Source organism: Castor canadensis, chromosome 1 (genome assembly GCF_047511655.1).
Source record: "Castor canadensis chromosome 1, mCasCan1.hap1v2, whole genome shotgun sequence".
NCBI lineage: Eukaryota > Metazoa > Chordata > Mammalia > Rodentia > Castoridae > Castor > Castor canadensis.
Window position 1 is genome coordinate 1328059 of NC_133386.1, and position 13106 is coordinate 1341164.

At 47.0% G+C, this 13106-nt stretch overlaps 1 protein-coding gene across 4 annotated transcripts in view; it reads right to left on the reverse strand.

The window, feature by feature from the left end:
• Smoc2 (SPARC related modular calcium binding 2) overlaps positions 1–13106 on the reverse strand; it is a 155654-nt gene that overhangs the window by 8485 nt on the left and 134063 nt on the right. For 2 of the 4 annotated variants that reach the window (XM_074070121.1, XM_020167623.2), the window contains exons 10-11: positions 3885–3987; positions 1975–2222 (exon numbers count right to left, since the gene is read on the reverse strand). In XM_074070121.1, coding sequence (XP_073926222.1) covers positions 1975–2222; positions 3885–3987 — 351 coding nt within the window. Of the gene's footprint in view, positions 1–1947; positions 2223–3884; positions 3988–13106 lie in introns of all 4 variants that reach the window. The other 2 variants (XM_020167614.2, XM_074070128.1) reach the window with 1 other exon arrangement.

The window sequence follows — 13106 nt, forward strand, 5'->3', positions numbered from 1 at the left end:
GTGATCGCAGCGCTGGGCCACATACTCTATCTGACCCCTGCCATTGCCCAGCCCCCCCTTGTCCCCTACAGAGCCTCTATGTTGACTTCAGGTGAACTCGAGAAGCGTGTGGACCACCGTGTCCGGGCAGAGCAGGTGTCTGCATTGCTCCCCTGGGATCCTCAGGTTTCCAAATCCAGCCCTGCCTTGGGCTTTGTTTCTAATATGGCAATGGGTCACAGTATCCTGGGATGCTGGGCCATGCCAACATCAAGGAAAAAGCAAAGCACAGATGGAGGAGACACCCTCAGTCCCAGGGGTCAAGAGCAAGGCCAGGTGGTGTCAGGAGAGAAGAGTCAAGAAGCCAATGCTACCCAGGTGGAAGCAGGGCATCCATCATACACCAGCCACAGCCAAGGAGGGGCCTGGTGGGCTGAAGTGACCCGTGTGGAGTAGGGGACCTGATAGCAAGCACCACCTAGGACACTGGATGATCTCCTAACCCTCGCCGTGTGTGGCAGCAGCCAGGGGAGACTGGAACCACAGTGCCAGGTGACCACGTGTCCTTGCACACCCTGGTCTACTGTGGGGCCACAGTGACATCTCCTGCTGGCTTCGCCATGCCAGGATGGTAGCAGGATAAGATGAAGCCTGGAGCTGCACAGCAGGGTCGGTTATGAGCCCTTTGCAGCCCATGCTGCAGTGACATGCTGTGTCACTGGTCCTTTCTGAGACAGGACCTGCTGAGTTCACACTTTGAAGCTCATGGGTCAGGACTGGTTCCCTGTATTTTTCATAGTCTTGTTCAAGGTTAGCTCCTCTCACTTGGGCCAGAGTCTTGATAGGCACAGAAGGAGTGAAATTATAAAGGGGTTTCTCCATCCTGCCCCTCAGGACAGCAGCAGGGCAGGCCTGCCTGGAGCCCCACTTTCCTATTCAGGGCTACAGAGATGGTAGACAGCCATCTTCAAACAAAGCTGCTCTTTTCCAGAACTGACTTTTTGCAGAGAAGTTGTACGAGGTACTTCCCAATGATGGTGGGCTAGCCTGGACCCTACTCCAGTTACATATTGTTGAGTGATTCTCACACACACAGAGTGAATGGCACATCACTGCCGTCCAGGTGATCCACCTGGTGTCCACTGCCAGCTCTGCTCAGCTCAGCTCAGCTCAGAGGCTGACTTCACAGCAGAGCTTCGCAAACAAGGGACGCAGAACACAGTGCACTCTGGCTAGAAACGTTTGCTCAAGGTTGGTGGCCTTTCCTAGTATGTTACAAGGCTGATCACAGAATCCCAAGATGGCATGTCAGTGATGGAAGATAGTTGTCACCCTACCCTCACTGTATGAGGTCCACACCCTCACTGTATGGATGAGGAAGCCCCACCCCCTCTAAGTGGCTTTCCTGCCCACCCGTGTGGCCTGCAGTGTGGGCACCTGAGGCTCACACCGGCTTTCTCATGTGTGTGACGTCTCAGAACTTCAGAACACTGGGCTCTAACTTCCTGGGATCTCCATCTTCCTCTCACAGCTGGTGCCTTAGGCCAGGCCCTCAGAGAAAGACATTCATCACAACAGCTAAAGCCACTAGACAACTAGTCTGATAACAGCAATCATTTCACTGCTTATAAACTGGCCTGAACATTTGTTTGAAGTTTATGGACCGTGCTGGTGCTGGTGATTTATTTCCAACAGTTCCCAGATTTGTACTTCAAAAGCATGAGAAGGTAGAACATGTCTGGAAACTGGTTACCACACTCTGAACAATAAAAGGCTCAGCTTCAGAGCAACACTCAGTTGTGCTCTTACAACCTGGCTTTCTCCTGACCAGGCACAAGCTACCCTGGTCTATTTGCACTTGCAGAGCAGAAGGCCTCCGATCACATGACAGCCTAGACCATGAGCAGTTTCCACATAGACGTGAAATCTAACAGACTGAAAATGCGAAGTAATTAGAAAGGCTCTTACTATGGCGTTTCTTTGTGTTTGCTTTACCTTCCTCTTTGGAAACGCCCAGGCAGCCCATTAACTCTTGCACGGAGATGGATTTGTCGTTATTCACATCACAGTATTCAACAAACTTCTTCACGCACTTTTTGGGCTTGGACTTTTTCCGAAGGAATCTCTTGAAGGGTTTGATCTCCTTTTTGCCGATGTCCCCGCTGGAGTTTTTATCCAGCAGCTTGAAGTACCAGTGCACCACCCGCTCTTCCAGGGTATGGCTGGGGTCGGGCTCCGTGAGCCTAGAAGGAACACAATCCCGTCATGACAGGCAGGTGCAGGTGCTTGTCTCCCCTGACCCTGCCTGCCACCTCGCAAGTCCTGCCGTCCATGCCTGTGTGCCTTACCACTGGACAGACCCACTTTCAAACATAACTTTAAAAAAAGCAAGTTAGCAAAAGTGTTTCAAGGGGGTTCAGAACTGCAAATGCCATAGTGAAAGTGCACACACTTGTATCCTTGGATAATGCCTTAAGGAAAAAAGGCCCCTGTCCTGGGTCCTGGGCTCGCTGGGGCCACCAGTCTAAGTCAGTCACCACCAGCATCCAACAGTGGCTTTTGGAGCTGGGGCTTTCTACCCATTAAGTTTGATTATTTATGTATCATGCATGTAAGCTATGCATAAATATAAAAGGGAGGTTGGAGAAAACAAATCAAAAAGTTTAAAGTTGCATCTAGACAGTTTCCCTTAGATTAAAATAAATTTGACACTTTAGGAGCAAGGAAAAGTTCTAGGAGAAGGCCTGCTTTGAGTGAGACCTTGACACGGTGCTGTCTGGGACTTCTCCTTGCCCGAGGTGACAGATGTGCTCACATCCTTGCTGTCCAGTCCTGTGGGAGTTCCTGACCCCACTTACCACTGGTTCAGACAAGCTTTGCACTCGGGAGGGTGAGAGACCCCATGGGGAGCAGACACGACAGCCCATGGGGACGGGGGCTCTGTGACATATAGATTATTGTAAGCTTCTCAGCCAGCAATTCATGCACTGCTTGCAACTAAAGTTTTCAGGTAAGAGCCATCTTCCCAAGAATACAAGATGCAGAGTTAGAATTCAGGCGATTCTGCTTTTTGTGATTTAATTCATTTCCAGTTGTGACACTTCCCATTAGGACTGCATCTGTTTCCCCCAAGTCTTCTTTCAGCAAAGAGACAATGAGATGAGGGTCTCTGGTGAGAAAAAGGAAGTTTTAGACTGTCCACGGTAGATGGGACAATCAGGGTTTGGGGCAGGTGGAGAGGAAAGCCAATGTTTCAAGGAAGTAAGAATGTTAAAAATCTCCATCAGAAAAACATTCTTTAAAATACACATGAATGATTGCTAGGTTTTAGGGGGGACCTCTGATGTTTGAGGTGCCTTAGCCTTACACGGGGGCAGAGGGCTGCACAATTCCTGCTGGGTGACAGAGAGCTCCAGGCTCAGCAGGTCTGCTGTGTATACAAGAGCGCAACTCTGGGGCTCAAACAGTGTCAGTGGATTAATGGCACTGAATTGTATGCCTAAAAGATGGGCAAGATGGTAATTTCATACATGGCGTATGTTACCATAATAGATAAACATTTTGAGAATTTTGAGTTGAACACTTTCATTCAGAGTATCTAGACTCCAACAGAGAAGTCTAAAGTGCATTTCTGAAGCACAAAGCCATCTGAAGGTGTTCTCCTTCCTTGGTCATCCCCATTACCCCAGAAGCCCGAGGGCATCAGGGCCTCCTCCCTGTGACAACACAGAAGGACCCACTGAGCAGCAGCATGGTTTGGAAGGCTTTCCTTCTTTCAGGCCCGATGCATCCAAGCAAGCTGCCTGGCCTCCCACATCCAACAGCAGACTGACTTTAACTCTCCAGATTTCCTCGAATTCCTGGGCTTCTTGCCAAAACACCGCTCTGCGCGAAATGCAGCGTACCTGCCAGATGAGGTGGATGGGTCAGATACAGCGTGGACCATGTCCGTGGACAGGGCGTCCAGGACACTCGTCAGAAACTCATGCTTTTTCGCTCCAGGACAACCTGCAAAAACAAAAAGTACATTTTTTCTTTGTTCACAGTATTCACAAAATAAAGTAGACTTTTCTCTTTAAAGGAAAGAAATGTTTTAGTATTTGGAAATCAGTAGGGCTACCTTAGTATTAATGAGCTAATTTGAACACTTACAGGCATATTTCAGTACTTGGCTATTGACTGTGAACGTAGTTACAAATCTAATACTGTTGAATTATTCTGTTAGGATCCTCAGGCGTCAGCACCTCGCTGATCTTCAAAGCAGGAACCGAAGGTAGTCTGGCCCCAGTCTTTTGCACTAAGCACCAGACTCTTGGAAACACTAATATCTTGTAGGTGGAATCCGCAGTGCTGGGGTCTAACCTAGGGAAACTGAGTCCAGAGGCGGGTCAGCCCCCGCCTCACTCCGCCTGGAGCCCAGCTCTGTGGCTTGTTTCCTTAGGAAGGGCCCAGAGGATCCTCAGGGCAGTTCAGTTTACCTGAAGCTCAACATTCCACAGCGTACTTCACATGCAAAGAGCCCCGTCCCCTCTCGTTCACTCCCGTTTGGGGTTTCCTGAACTCCTCTACCCCTCTGTGTCCAAGATATTCTCCCCACCCCACAATATGGCAGCCCAGTCATTCTGACCAACATGCTTGCATGGTTAAAGACATTCTGTTCTCATAACTTTCTTTTTGACGCTATTATTCAAGTCTATGATAGTTGCCTGTGGCAGGAATCCATTTAGGCCTGTTTCAACTTTATTAAACACACATATTGGAAAACAGATGTGAATTCTTAATGGGGGGTGGGGTGGAATTTGAGAGTGTTCGACCCCTTTGTGCACAACTAGAAAAGTGATTCCAAGCCATATTAAAGACCCACAGCCTTTGGGCAGTTGTCCCTCCCCAACAGGAACGTGATTTATCTTGAATATTCCCTGGGGAGGAAATGGAAGCCTGTTCTGTGGCCCTTCAGAAACACCAGAAGCTGTCCCTGCCAGGGACAACCAGAGACCACAGGGGCATGTGTGGGGGCTGATCACAGAGAACAGGAAGAAGTGGCAGGCAGGTCTGAAGGAGCCTCCAGAGTGCTGGCCCCGGAGCTAGCTGAGCAGGGAGAAGGGCGAGGAGAAGGCACTCTGGAAAGCTGGCAGGAAGCATAGCCCCGGGCGCTCCTGTGAACTCCCTGGCGTCCATCAGCCCAGCGATTCAGAGAGGCACAGAGGTAGATGAGACACGGTGTCAGAAAGGCTTGGATTTAGGTCATCTTCAGGACTGAGCAGCTTTAGAGAAGAACTGGCCTCATTTGGCATGTGCTGAATGAGACTTAATGACACATCTGGGCTGCATGCTATTAATTCAATCCTCCGATGAGAGAGAGAAACACCGCACTTCTAGTTAGAAAGCAACACGGATTCATCTTGAACCAGGATGGCAGCATGTAAAACCTTACGGATCTTTAATGCCATAAAGATGATTCAACAGAGAACTGTGATCCACTTCTAAAACAAGAAATACCAACTCAATCCTGCCTAAGTATTTTTTTTAAATGGTGTGTAAGTTACATACTCGAAATACAAGGTTGCTTTACTAAGGTTATTTCACAGCTGAAAGGTACTTCAGTCCAAAATCAGAGAACTTTTAAAATTTCACTTACAAAGACATTGGGATTCGTTTTGAGTTAAAAAAAGGGGAAAGCTGACTTAGGCTCAGGAAACCCAGTGCCTTGGGCCTGGGATTAACTCGTAAGGTGTCTCTGTCTCTTGCTGTATGGACACACACATTTTGGGGTGAACAGCCAGAAAGGACACAGGTGACAGCAGTTGCCGAGGGGAGACTCTGGCCACAGGCTTCATTTGCTCAATGGATGTCCTCCCAGAACCCAGGGAAGCACAGAGATCTGGTGACCATCAATCCGGGCCCTACCCCAGGGTAGGAGTCCAAGCCCAGAGATGCCAGTCTCCTGATAGCCATCCTTTCTGGAACCTAGCTCATATTTTGATGCTTTAAAATTATGTCTTTTTATGTTTCAAAATGGTTATGTTCTGCAGTTTCTGTGAAATGCCCTATTTTAAGAAGCAGAAACGGTTTTGCATAAAAGCCATTAATTTCAGCTATTTTGCTTACATAGTTTCTTCCTTTACTTTTTTCTTTCAAACATGGATTGACCATGTTCACAATGACTCCCTCTATCATATCCCAGACCTCCTTCGGATCATCACATGAACTTAACTTTCTCCCATGAACTGTGTACCTGGCCACTGAGAGGAAACTGCCACAGAGGATGCAGAGGCCACAGAGGACACAGAGGCCATAGAGGACGCAGAGGTCAAGAGCACCTCATCAAGAGGAAAGGCTGCTGACCACAGTGCATGAGGCTGGGGTTGAGCTGCCGGACGCCATGCGGTGTGGTCTAAGCCCTGCATATAGGAAGGCCTGGGGAACTGAGGGATGGAAACAGGATGAGGACCCAGCCCTGACCTTGAGATGGGAAATGCCACCTAGCTTTACATCTTTGTCTGCTGGTTTGACATTTATGATTTCAAATGCATAGGGAAGTAATGCAGGTGAGAAATGAATAAAAGGAGTACCTAATAAAAATCACACCCTTCCCTCATTGTTTTTGGGTTTCTTCTAGGATCTGAAAGTGTTCCTCCGTCATGATCAACTGCTCACCTAGTCAGAGTTCTAATTCCTCTGATCTGGAAGTCAAATAATTTCTGTCCTGTAATTAACTACATTGTCCCTCAGGGGGTGATGTTATTTGAGATAATAAATCCGGCGAAAATGCTTCCTACGAGTAATCATTTAATAGAGTTTATAAGTTGTGGGTTGTTTTCGTTGATGTTGATGAGTGGGTAGAATCAGGGCTGTCTCAGGAGGGCAACATCTAAATGGAGAAGATGTGACCTAAGAGGTGAAACCTGTCACCAGAAGGAGGACCCCAAGAGGGAAGGGAAGGGAACGAGTTACTCTGGATTCTGACCAGGAATGTGTCCAAGAGAGTCTCATATGGTCTCTCAGATTCCCTGAAGCAAGTAGAAACCAGGTTTCCACTGCCCTCTGCTCCCACCTGAAGTCCATGAAGCATGGTGGTTTCTAGACAGGGTCAGAACTTTAATGGAGAACCTCTCTAAAACCTATGCACTAGCCTGAACAAAAATTTAAAAAGCAAACAATAGCTGGGAATAGTGGCTCACACCTGTAATCTCAGCTATGCAGGAGGTGGAGGTAGGAAGATCACTTTCTACAGTCAGTCCAAGCAAAGTTAGTTCAAGATCCTATCTGAATGACAAACTAAAAGGAAAAATATGGTGGGTGTGACTCAAGAGATGGAGCACGTATTTAGTAAGATAAGCCTGAGTTCAATCCCCCAGTGCTGCCATAACAACAACAAAATAGCAGAAAGGAACCCATGTGAACTAAAAACTCTTCTTCCACTGTCAAATTCCCAAGGATCTGAATTCTAGCACAGCAAGGAAGGCATGTCCTCTTCCTATCAGAGTCCCCTTCCCACAGGTGTTAAACACATGTGCAGGCTAGTCTTTCTTCCACAGTTTTAAGAATTTATCATAGAAAACTTGAGAGTAGATTGGCTTTGTACCATTTCCCTAAGGTACTAAGAAGGCATTTTTAACTCAGGTGAAAGGACCAGAAAATGAGAGCTCTTGCTGCTTTCGGGGCTATGGGGAACGCTGCTTGAAGCTGCTTCTGTAGAAACCCGAGGAAAGGCACTGATATCTTTCTTTGCAATGGCCAAAGCCAGTGTTGCCAGAAGATCAACAAAATCCTAAGCTGGCTAGCTGTAGAACGCATGTTATACATCAAGATTTTACATCCATATATTTAATGGAAAATATTTCTAACTACATAAAGCAGCTAAGCAGTTGGTGATTTTCTTTCTAAATTACCTTTCCTTGAAAAGAGGTATTAAACATACAACAAAAGCTTGCTGTGCTCTTTGTGTGTTACTGAGTGCCTGCAAAGAGCTCCAGGGAGGAGTAGAATAGGAACTCTGATGCCAAGCAGACACCTTATGAAGAAGGTTCCAATGGCACACACCAAGGAAGGAGCTCTGTTTCCAGGCAGGAGAGGAGGGATAGGCTTGGGGATACCCAATAATAACACATTTGTTTGAGTGATCACTGATAAAAACAACCAGACATAAAATTGCATTAATACTCATCCTTATTGCTTCAAAGTGCAACAATGTAGTAGGGAAAGGAAGAAATGTCTTCCTTCTCTGATACAGAGCACTAAAAATCAAAAATAAATGTAGAAAGAAGTCCGGAAGCAAACCCATCGGACGTGGGCTGGGGAACCACATTTTGCACTTTGGCTTTGTTGACATTTGCAGTTTTGATGAGTCTAAACTGTGGCATCGCTACCAGTTAGACAGGACTGTGACCTCACATTTCCATACCCAGCCAAAATATTCCTTCTGTCTGCACGATAAACTCCCATGTCACAAATGCTGCCATGCTCTTTTTCCAAATGTAGATTTTCCTAAAGCTTTCTTCAACAAGGATTCCTGCAGCCCTTGGGGTCTAGGGCACATCTCTAGGGTAACCTAGGGTGACAGTTACCAAGGGCAGAATCATAGCATCTATTTCACTGCAGGAAGCTCTATGCCTAGTGTTTGCGCACAGTTAACCAACACACAGCTTATACCCTGCCTGACACCTCCTTTGCCTGGCAAAACTGATGAGCACATTGAGAGAGCGAGAGGGGAGAGAGAGGAACATACATACAAATGACAAATACAGACAGAGACAGAGAGGAAAAGAGAAATTGAGGCCGGAGTCACAGACCAATTTGTGGAAAACTGAAGTTCAATCTTGCTTGAGAACTACAACCCAGCTGGGAAGGAGGACAGCGAGTTGCACCATGGGTGAATACGTTTTGAGAGCCAGGATGGGACTGGGCAGGACAGACCACGTCCTGCCCTCCTGGACACTGCTGTGGGCAGACGCCCACCTGGAGGCCACTGCCTGTGTCCAGGGAAGATGAGAGCCAGGGTACAGCACAGATGGCCAACCAACAGGCCCAGAATGAATCATGTGGCTAGAGGGTCTGGGACTTTGGGGAATGGGTCTGGTTAGGGTAAGCCCAAGTGTACAGAGATACCCCTGGAACGCAGGCTTTGACCCAATCTTCCAAGCCATTCTGACAAGATAACTCAACCCTACACTGCAGCCTCAAAGGACATGGGATGATGTGCCGAGCACCCCATGTCCCCCACAAAGCATCTACACTTAACACAGGCCATTTTAATGTTTCATTTCAGACACAAGAAAAGAATTTAGGTTTAGACACAAGAAACAAATTATCCAGAGATAGAAGAGTGTCTTTAGGTATTTGAGGGGGTCTCTGAGGCCCGTAAATGCCTGTAGCTTATAAAAGATACAAAGTGTATCTTCATAAATCTCCCTCCTAACTGGAACCTGGTCAGTGTGTCATGGCGGAGCAGCACAAACATCACCAAACGGCTCGTGGGCATCTCATGACAGACAGTCCTCACACTTTTCAACTCCAAGACACAGGAAGACGGTTCCAGTGACTTACAAGAAAAAGTGCAGCAGGTGGAATCTGCTCAGGCTCTTTCTTACTTAAAAAAAAGTCACACGGTCAGCAATGAGTAGAGCTCCATGCTCAAAGAAGGCACTAGAGAAAAAGTGTAAAACTCCAGTCTTAAGATAAACAGAGAATCACTGCTCTGTTAACTAACCCTTCCTTTCCTTCTGTATGTCTATGTTTTAAATACTTACGTTTGTGTTCCCATATTGTCAGTGTATTTTTCACATTCCTAAACACGAGTTCCTGGGCGTGGGGCCTTACCTGAACAGTCACACCTACTAACATGACACAAATCAGCACACGGTTAGGCGCTAAAGCAGGAGTTGTTTAAGGGAAGGAGTCCAGACGTGACTGAGAGTGTGGCCAAGCTGTTCTAATCTATTAAAGGAAGCTCTGGGTGTAAACACCACTAGGTTTTCTCTAGTTAGCATTCCAGAAATGTTTTGCCTTTGATTTAATTACTTTGGGTGGGCCGTCCAAGTCTACTACAGGCACCAGGGATTTGCCACAGCTAAGGAGCTGATCGGACATTGATTTTCAAGACAGCCTGGAGGCTCCTGCTGTCTTCCTTGGCTTCTCAAGAACGACTGTTTGTCAACAGACTTGGCAATGAACACCATGTTGCCCCTCAAGCAGTTTGTAGAATGAGGCACAGGTGAAGAGTGGTGGAGGGCTGGCGTTCCTATAATAAGACTAAGATCAATTTTGTAGGACACATGGGATTTCTACAGGTTTTCTATTTGGGGTCACTCATCCTTACCAGTAAGGTCAATGTCCCATGCTACCTGTGGAAAAGCACACCTGTGGGAACACAGCCCACATCGTGATGAGTCCTGCTGTCCATCAGACTCTGCCCAGTGCTGGAGTCACAATGGAGTCCTTCCATGATTTCTCTCACCCTGGGTGTCACTCAGCAGAACAAAACAGACATTCTGATCACTTTCACCTGAGCAAAACTTCCAGCTCCAAGCTAAGGATGAAAATTTTAATGAGTAACTATCAACCGTTTACTCAAGGAAGTGGAACTCACTCTAGAAACACAAGCTAAACTTGTGCAAGGGCCTCCCTAACTCCCGTGTGTTAAGACAGAAGACCAAGCTGCCAAAGGACCTAGGTCCAGCACACCTGTACTCAGATACCAGGTGACCAGGACAGAAATAAGAAACAAGGCAGAGTCCCAGACTCAAATACCCGGGGTACCTGAGTCACAAAGCCTTGAGTACACACATGTCCCCAAAACCCGTGGGGCGTGCTATGTGTGTGGGGGGGGCTTTGCTTCCTGCTGGGGATGTGTGGAGCAGCATTTGATTTCTATCTCTGCCCTGACCCCACCAATGTGCTGAGTCTGCAGTGTGGGTTTCAGACAGTGTTTCTAGGTATGTTTGAAGTGCCCTACCTCCCTGTGGAGAGAACTGTGCTGGCTCTGCACATGCAGCTGTAACCATTAAGACAGTAAGAGTGACACCAATAATACTACTAATTACAACAGAGCGGGTGGCCCACTGCATGGAGAGGTCCTCGGTGTCTACACCTGTCCCTGTGGGTCAGTGTGAGGGCAGACAAGGGGTGCCATTTGCTTCTCAGCTGCACAGCCAGGCAGACTGGCTAACCAAGAGTAGCCCAGAAGCCCTATGAGGCCTACCTGTTGCTAAAAGGTGGCAGTCATGACTCCCTTGTTTCCTAGCTCCGCACCTGCCTGTGAGGACTCAGGAAGAGAACAAGCAGGCTGCTCTCCTGGGAATGGCACCAAGAATCTACAAATCACAAGCCTGAAAGAACTGCACAGGCACAGACCGGCTCCTGTCTCTCACCTCTATATGTACAGGAGAGAAGCATTTGAGGAATGTTCTCAAGCCCAGCAAAAACTTTTCTTTCTAAACTCCTGGTTCACCATATTTACTGCCAATGGTTTGCTCCATACACAACCACTTTACATCTTTTATGATGAACTGAAGAAAGAACACAAGGCTTAACAACTAGGTAGACATACACATACTTTTACATCACAAACCTCTAAAAATTCATTCGTGTCATAAAAGTAAACTTCCACCCTCCGGTGACAGCAGTTTTCACCTGTAAATCTCACTCTGAGTTCTAATGACCTGACTTGATTGCAGGTGAAGACGTGTTTTACTGAACTCACTACTGGCGGTGAGCAGGGTTCTCCTGGCATGTCACTGTGATGGCCAGTGAGAGAAACTTTAGTATCCTTTAAGTGCTTGTCTACAGTGAGCTACAGAAAGAGACCCAGCTGCCACATGGAGTGGCCACTGTTGGTCTGTGGAGTTCGTGGCCCACTGGCTCCCTTACAGTGGCAGAGGCACCTGGACGAGCACCTGTCCCTGAGCCTCCATGTTTTTCTCCTCCCTTGTCCTCCAAGGGACTTGGTCACATCTCCCCATCACCAACAACCTCCACTGTGGAGATGCGGTGGCCCAGCAGCAGCACTGTGTGCAAGGACCTGGGAAAGACAGAGGTAAGAGGGACAAGACAGTGAGGAGCCCCCACCAACCAGGGAATCAACTCAAAACTGAACCTTGATCCACCCAGGGGTTCTAGTGACCCAAGTACATGCAATAATGAACTCTTCAGAAACATAAAAACAAAATCATGCAAGACAAACCACCCAACCTGGGTGCTAGCAGAGATTCAGTGCCTGTGCTGAAGAAAAATGAGTCCCACAGAGTCGAGGCCATATGTTACGCCTGTGGTTGAACCTCTGCATGCTTCGAGGGCTCACCCCAGAGATCCAAATGGAACAGAAAACAGGAAAATCTGCGAGCTCTGTGAGCTTCTGTTGCTTTCAAATTCTGAAGCAGAAATGAAGAATGACAGACAGAAGAAAGTGCTTTCCTGAGCTGATGGGGCAAGTAATGACCAGACAGACACTGGTTGTCCTGAAGGTGCAACCAAACTCATGCCTCAGACTTGCCAGGACTACTTTAAATCAATTTTTTATGGAAAGGTCAATGTAAGCTTTGATAAAGAAATGCAATGAGAAATATCTGCCTATTTCTCTTTTTCCTCCCTACAGAATGAAAACCATGTATGTTAGAGGAATTTAGGCAGCTCCCAAAAGGGTCTTCCAGAAGTCAGAGGCCTGACTTCATTTTGGAATGTTTTATTTTTGTCTTTACATGGTGACATGCTTCCCAGAGCCAGAAAACCATGAGCCTAATGACAGTTTGGTGAACACAAAGTGAATCCATGGCTGAATCTAAACAAAGACTACTCTATCCTGAGTATTTTCACCCTCCAAAATGTTCCCAGGAACCAAACCCTTGGAAACCTATGGTCTGTCTTATTAAAATGTGTGCATTTTTTCCACCCAGATTTATAAATGAAGCCAGATCTACACAAAAACCTACAGAAATCATTTTTTCCTTTATAAAAAAAAGTTCCTTTTTCCCTTACATCCTCTCAGCCCTTTGCCTAAACTGTGAATTCTTTTCTTTGAGTCACAATGGAATGATGTCCAAGTTGTCCTTTATTAAAGACAGGGAAGACTTCCAGAGCACCAGGTTTTCAGATGCACCTCAATCCCACATCACTACCCTCTTCATGGTCAC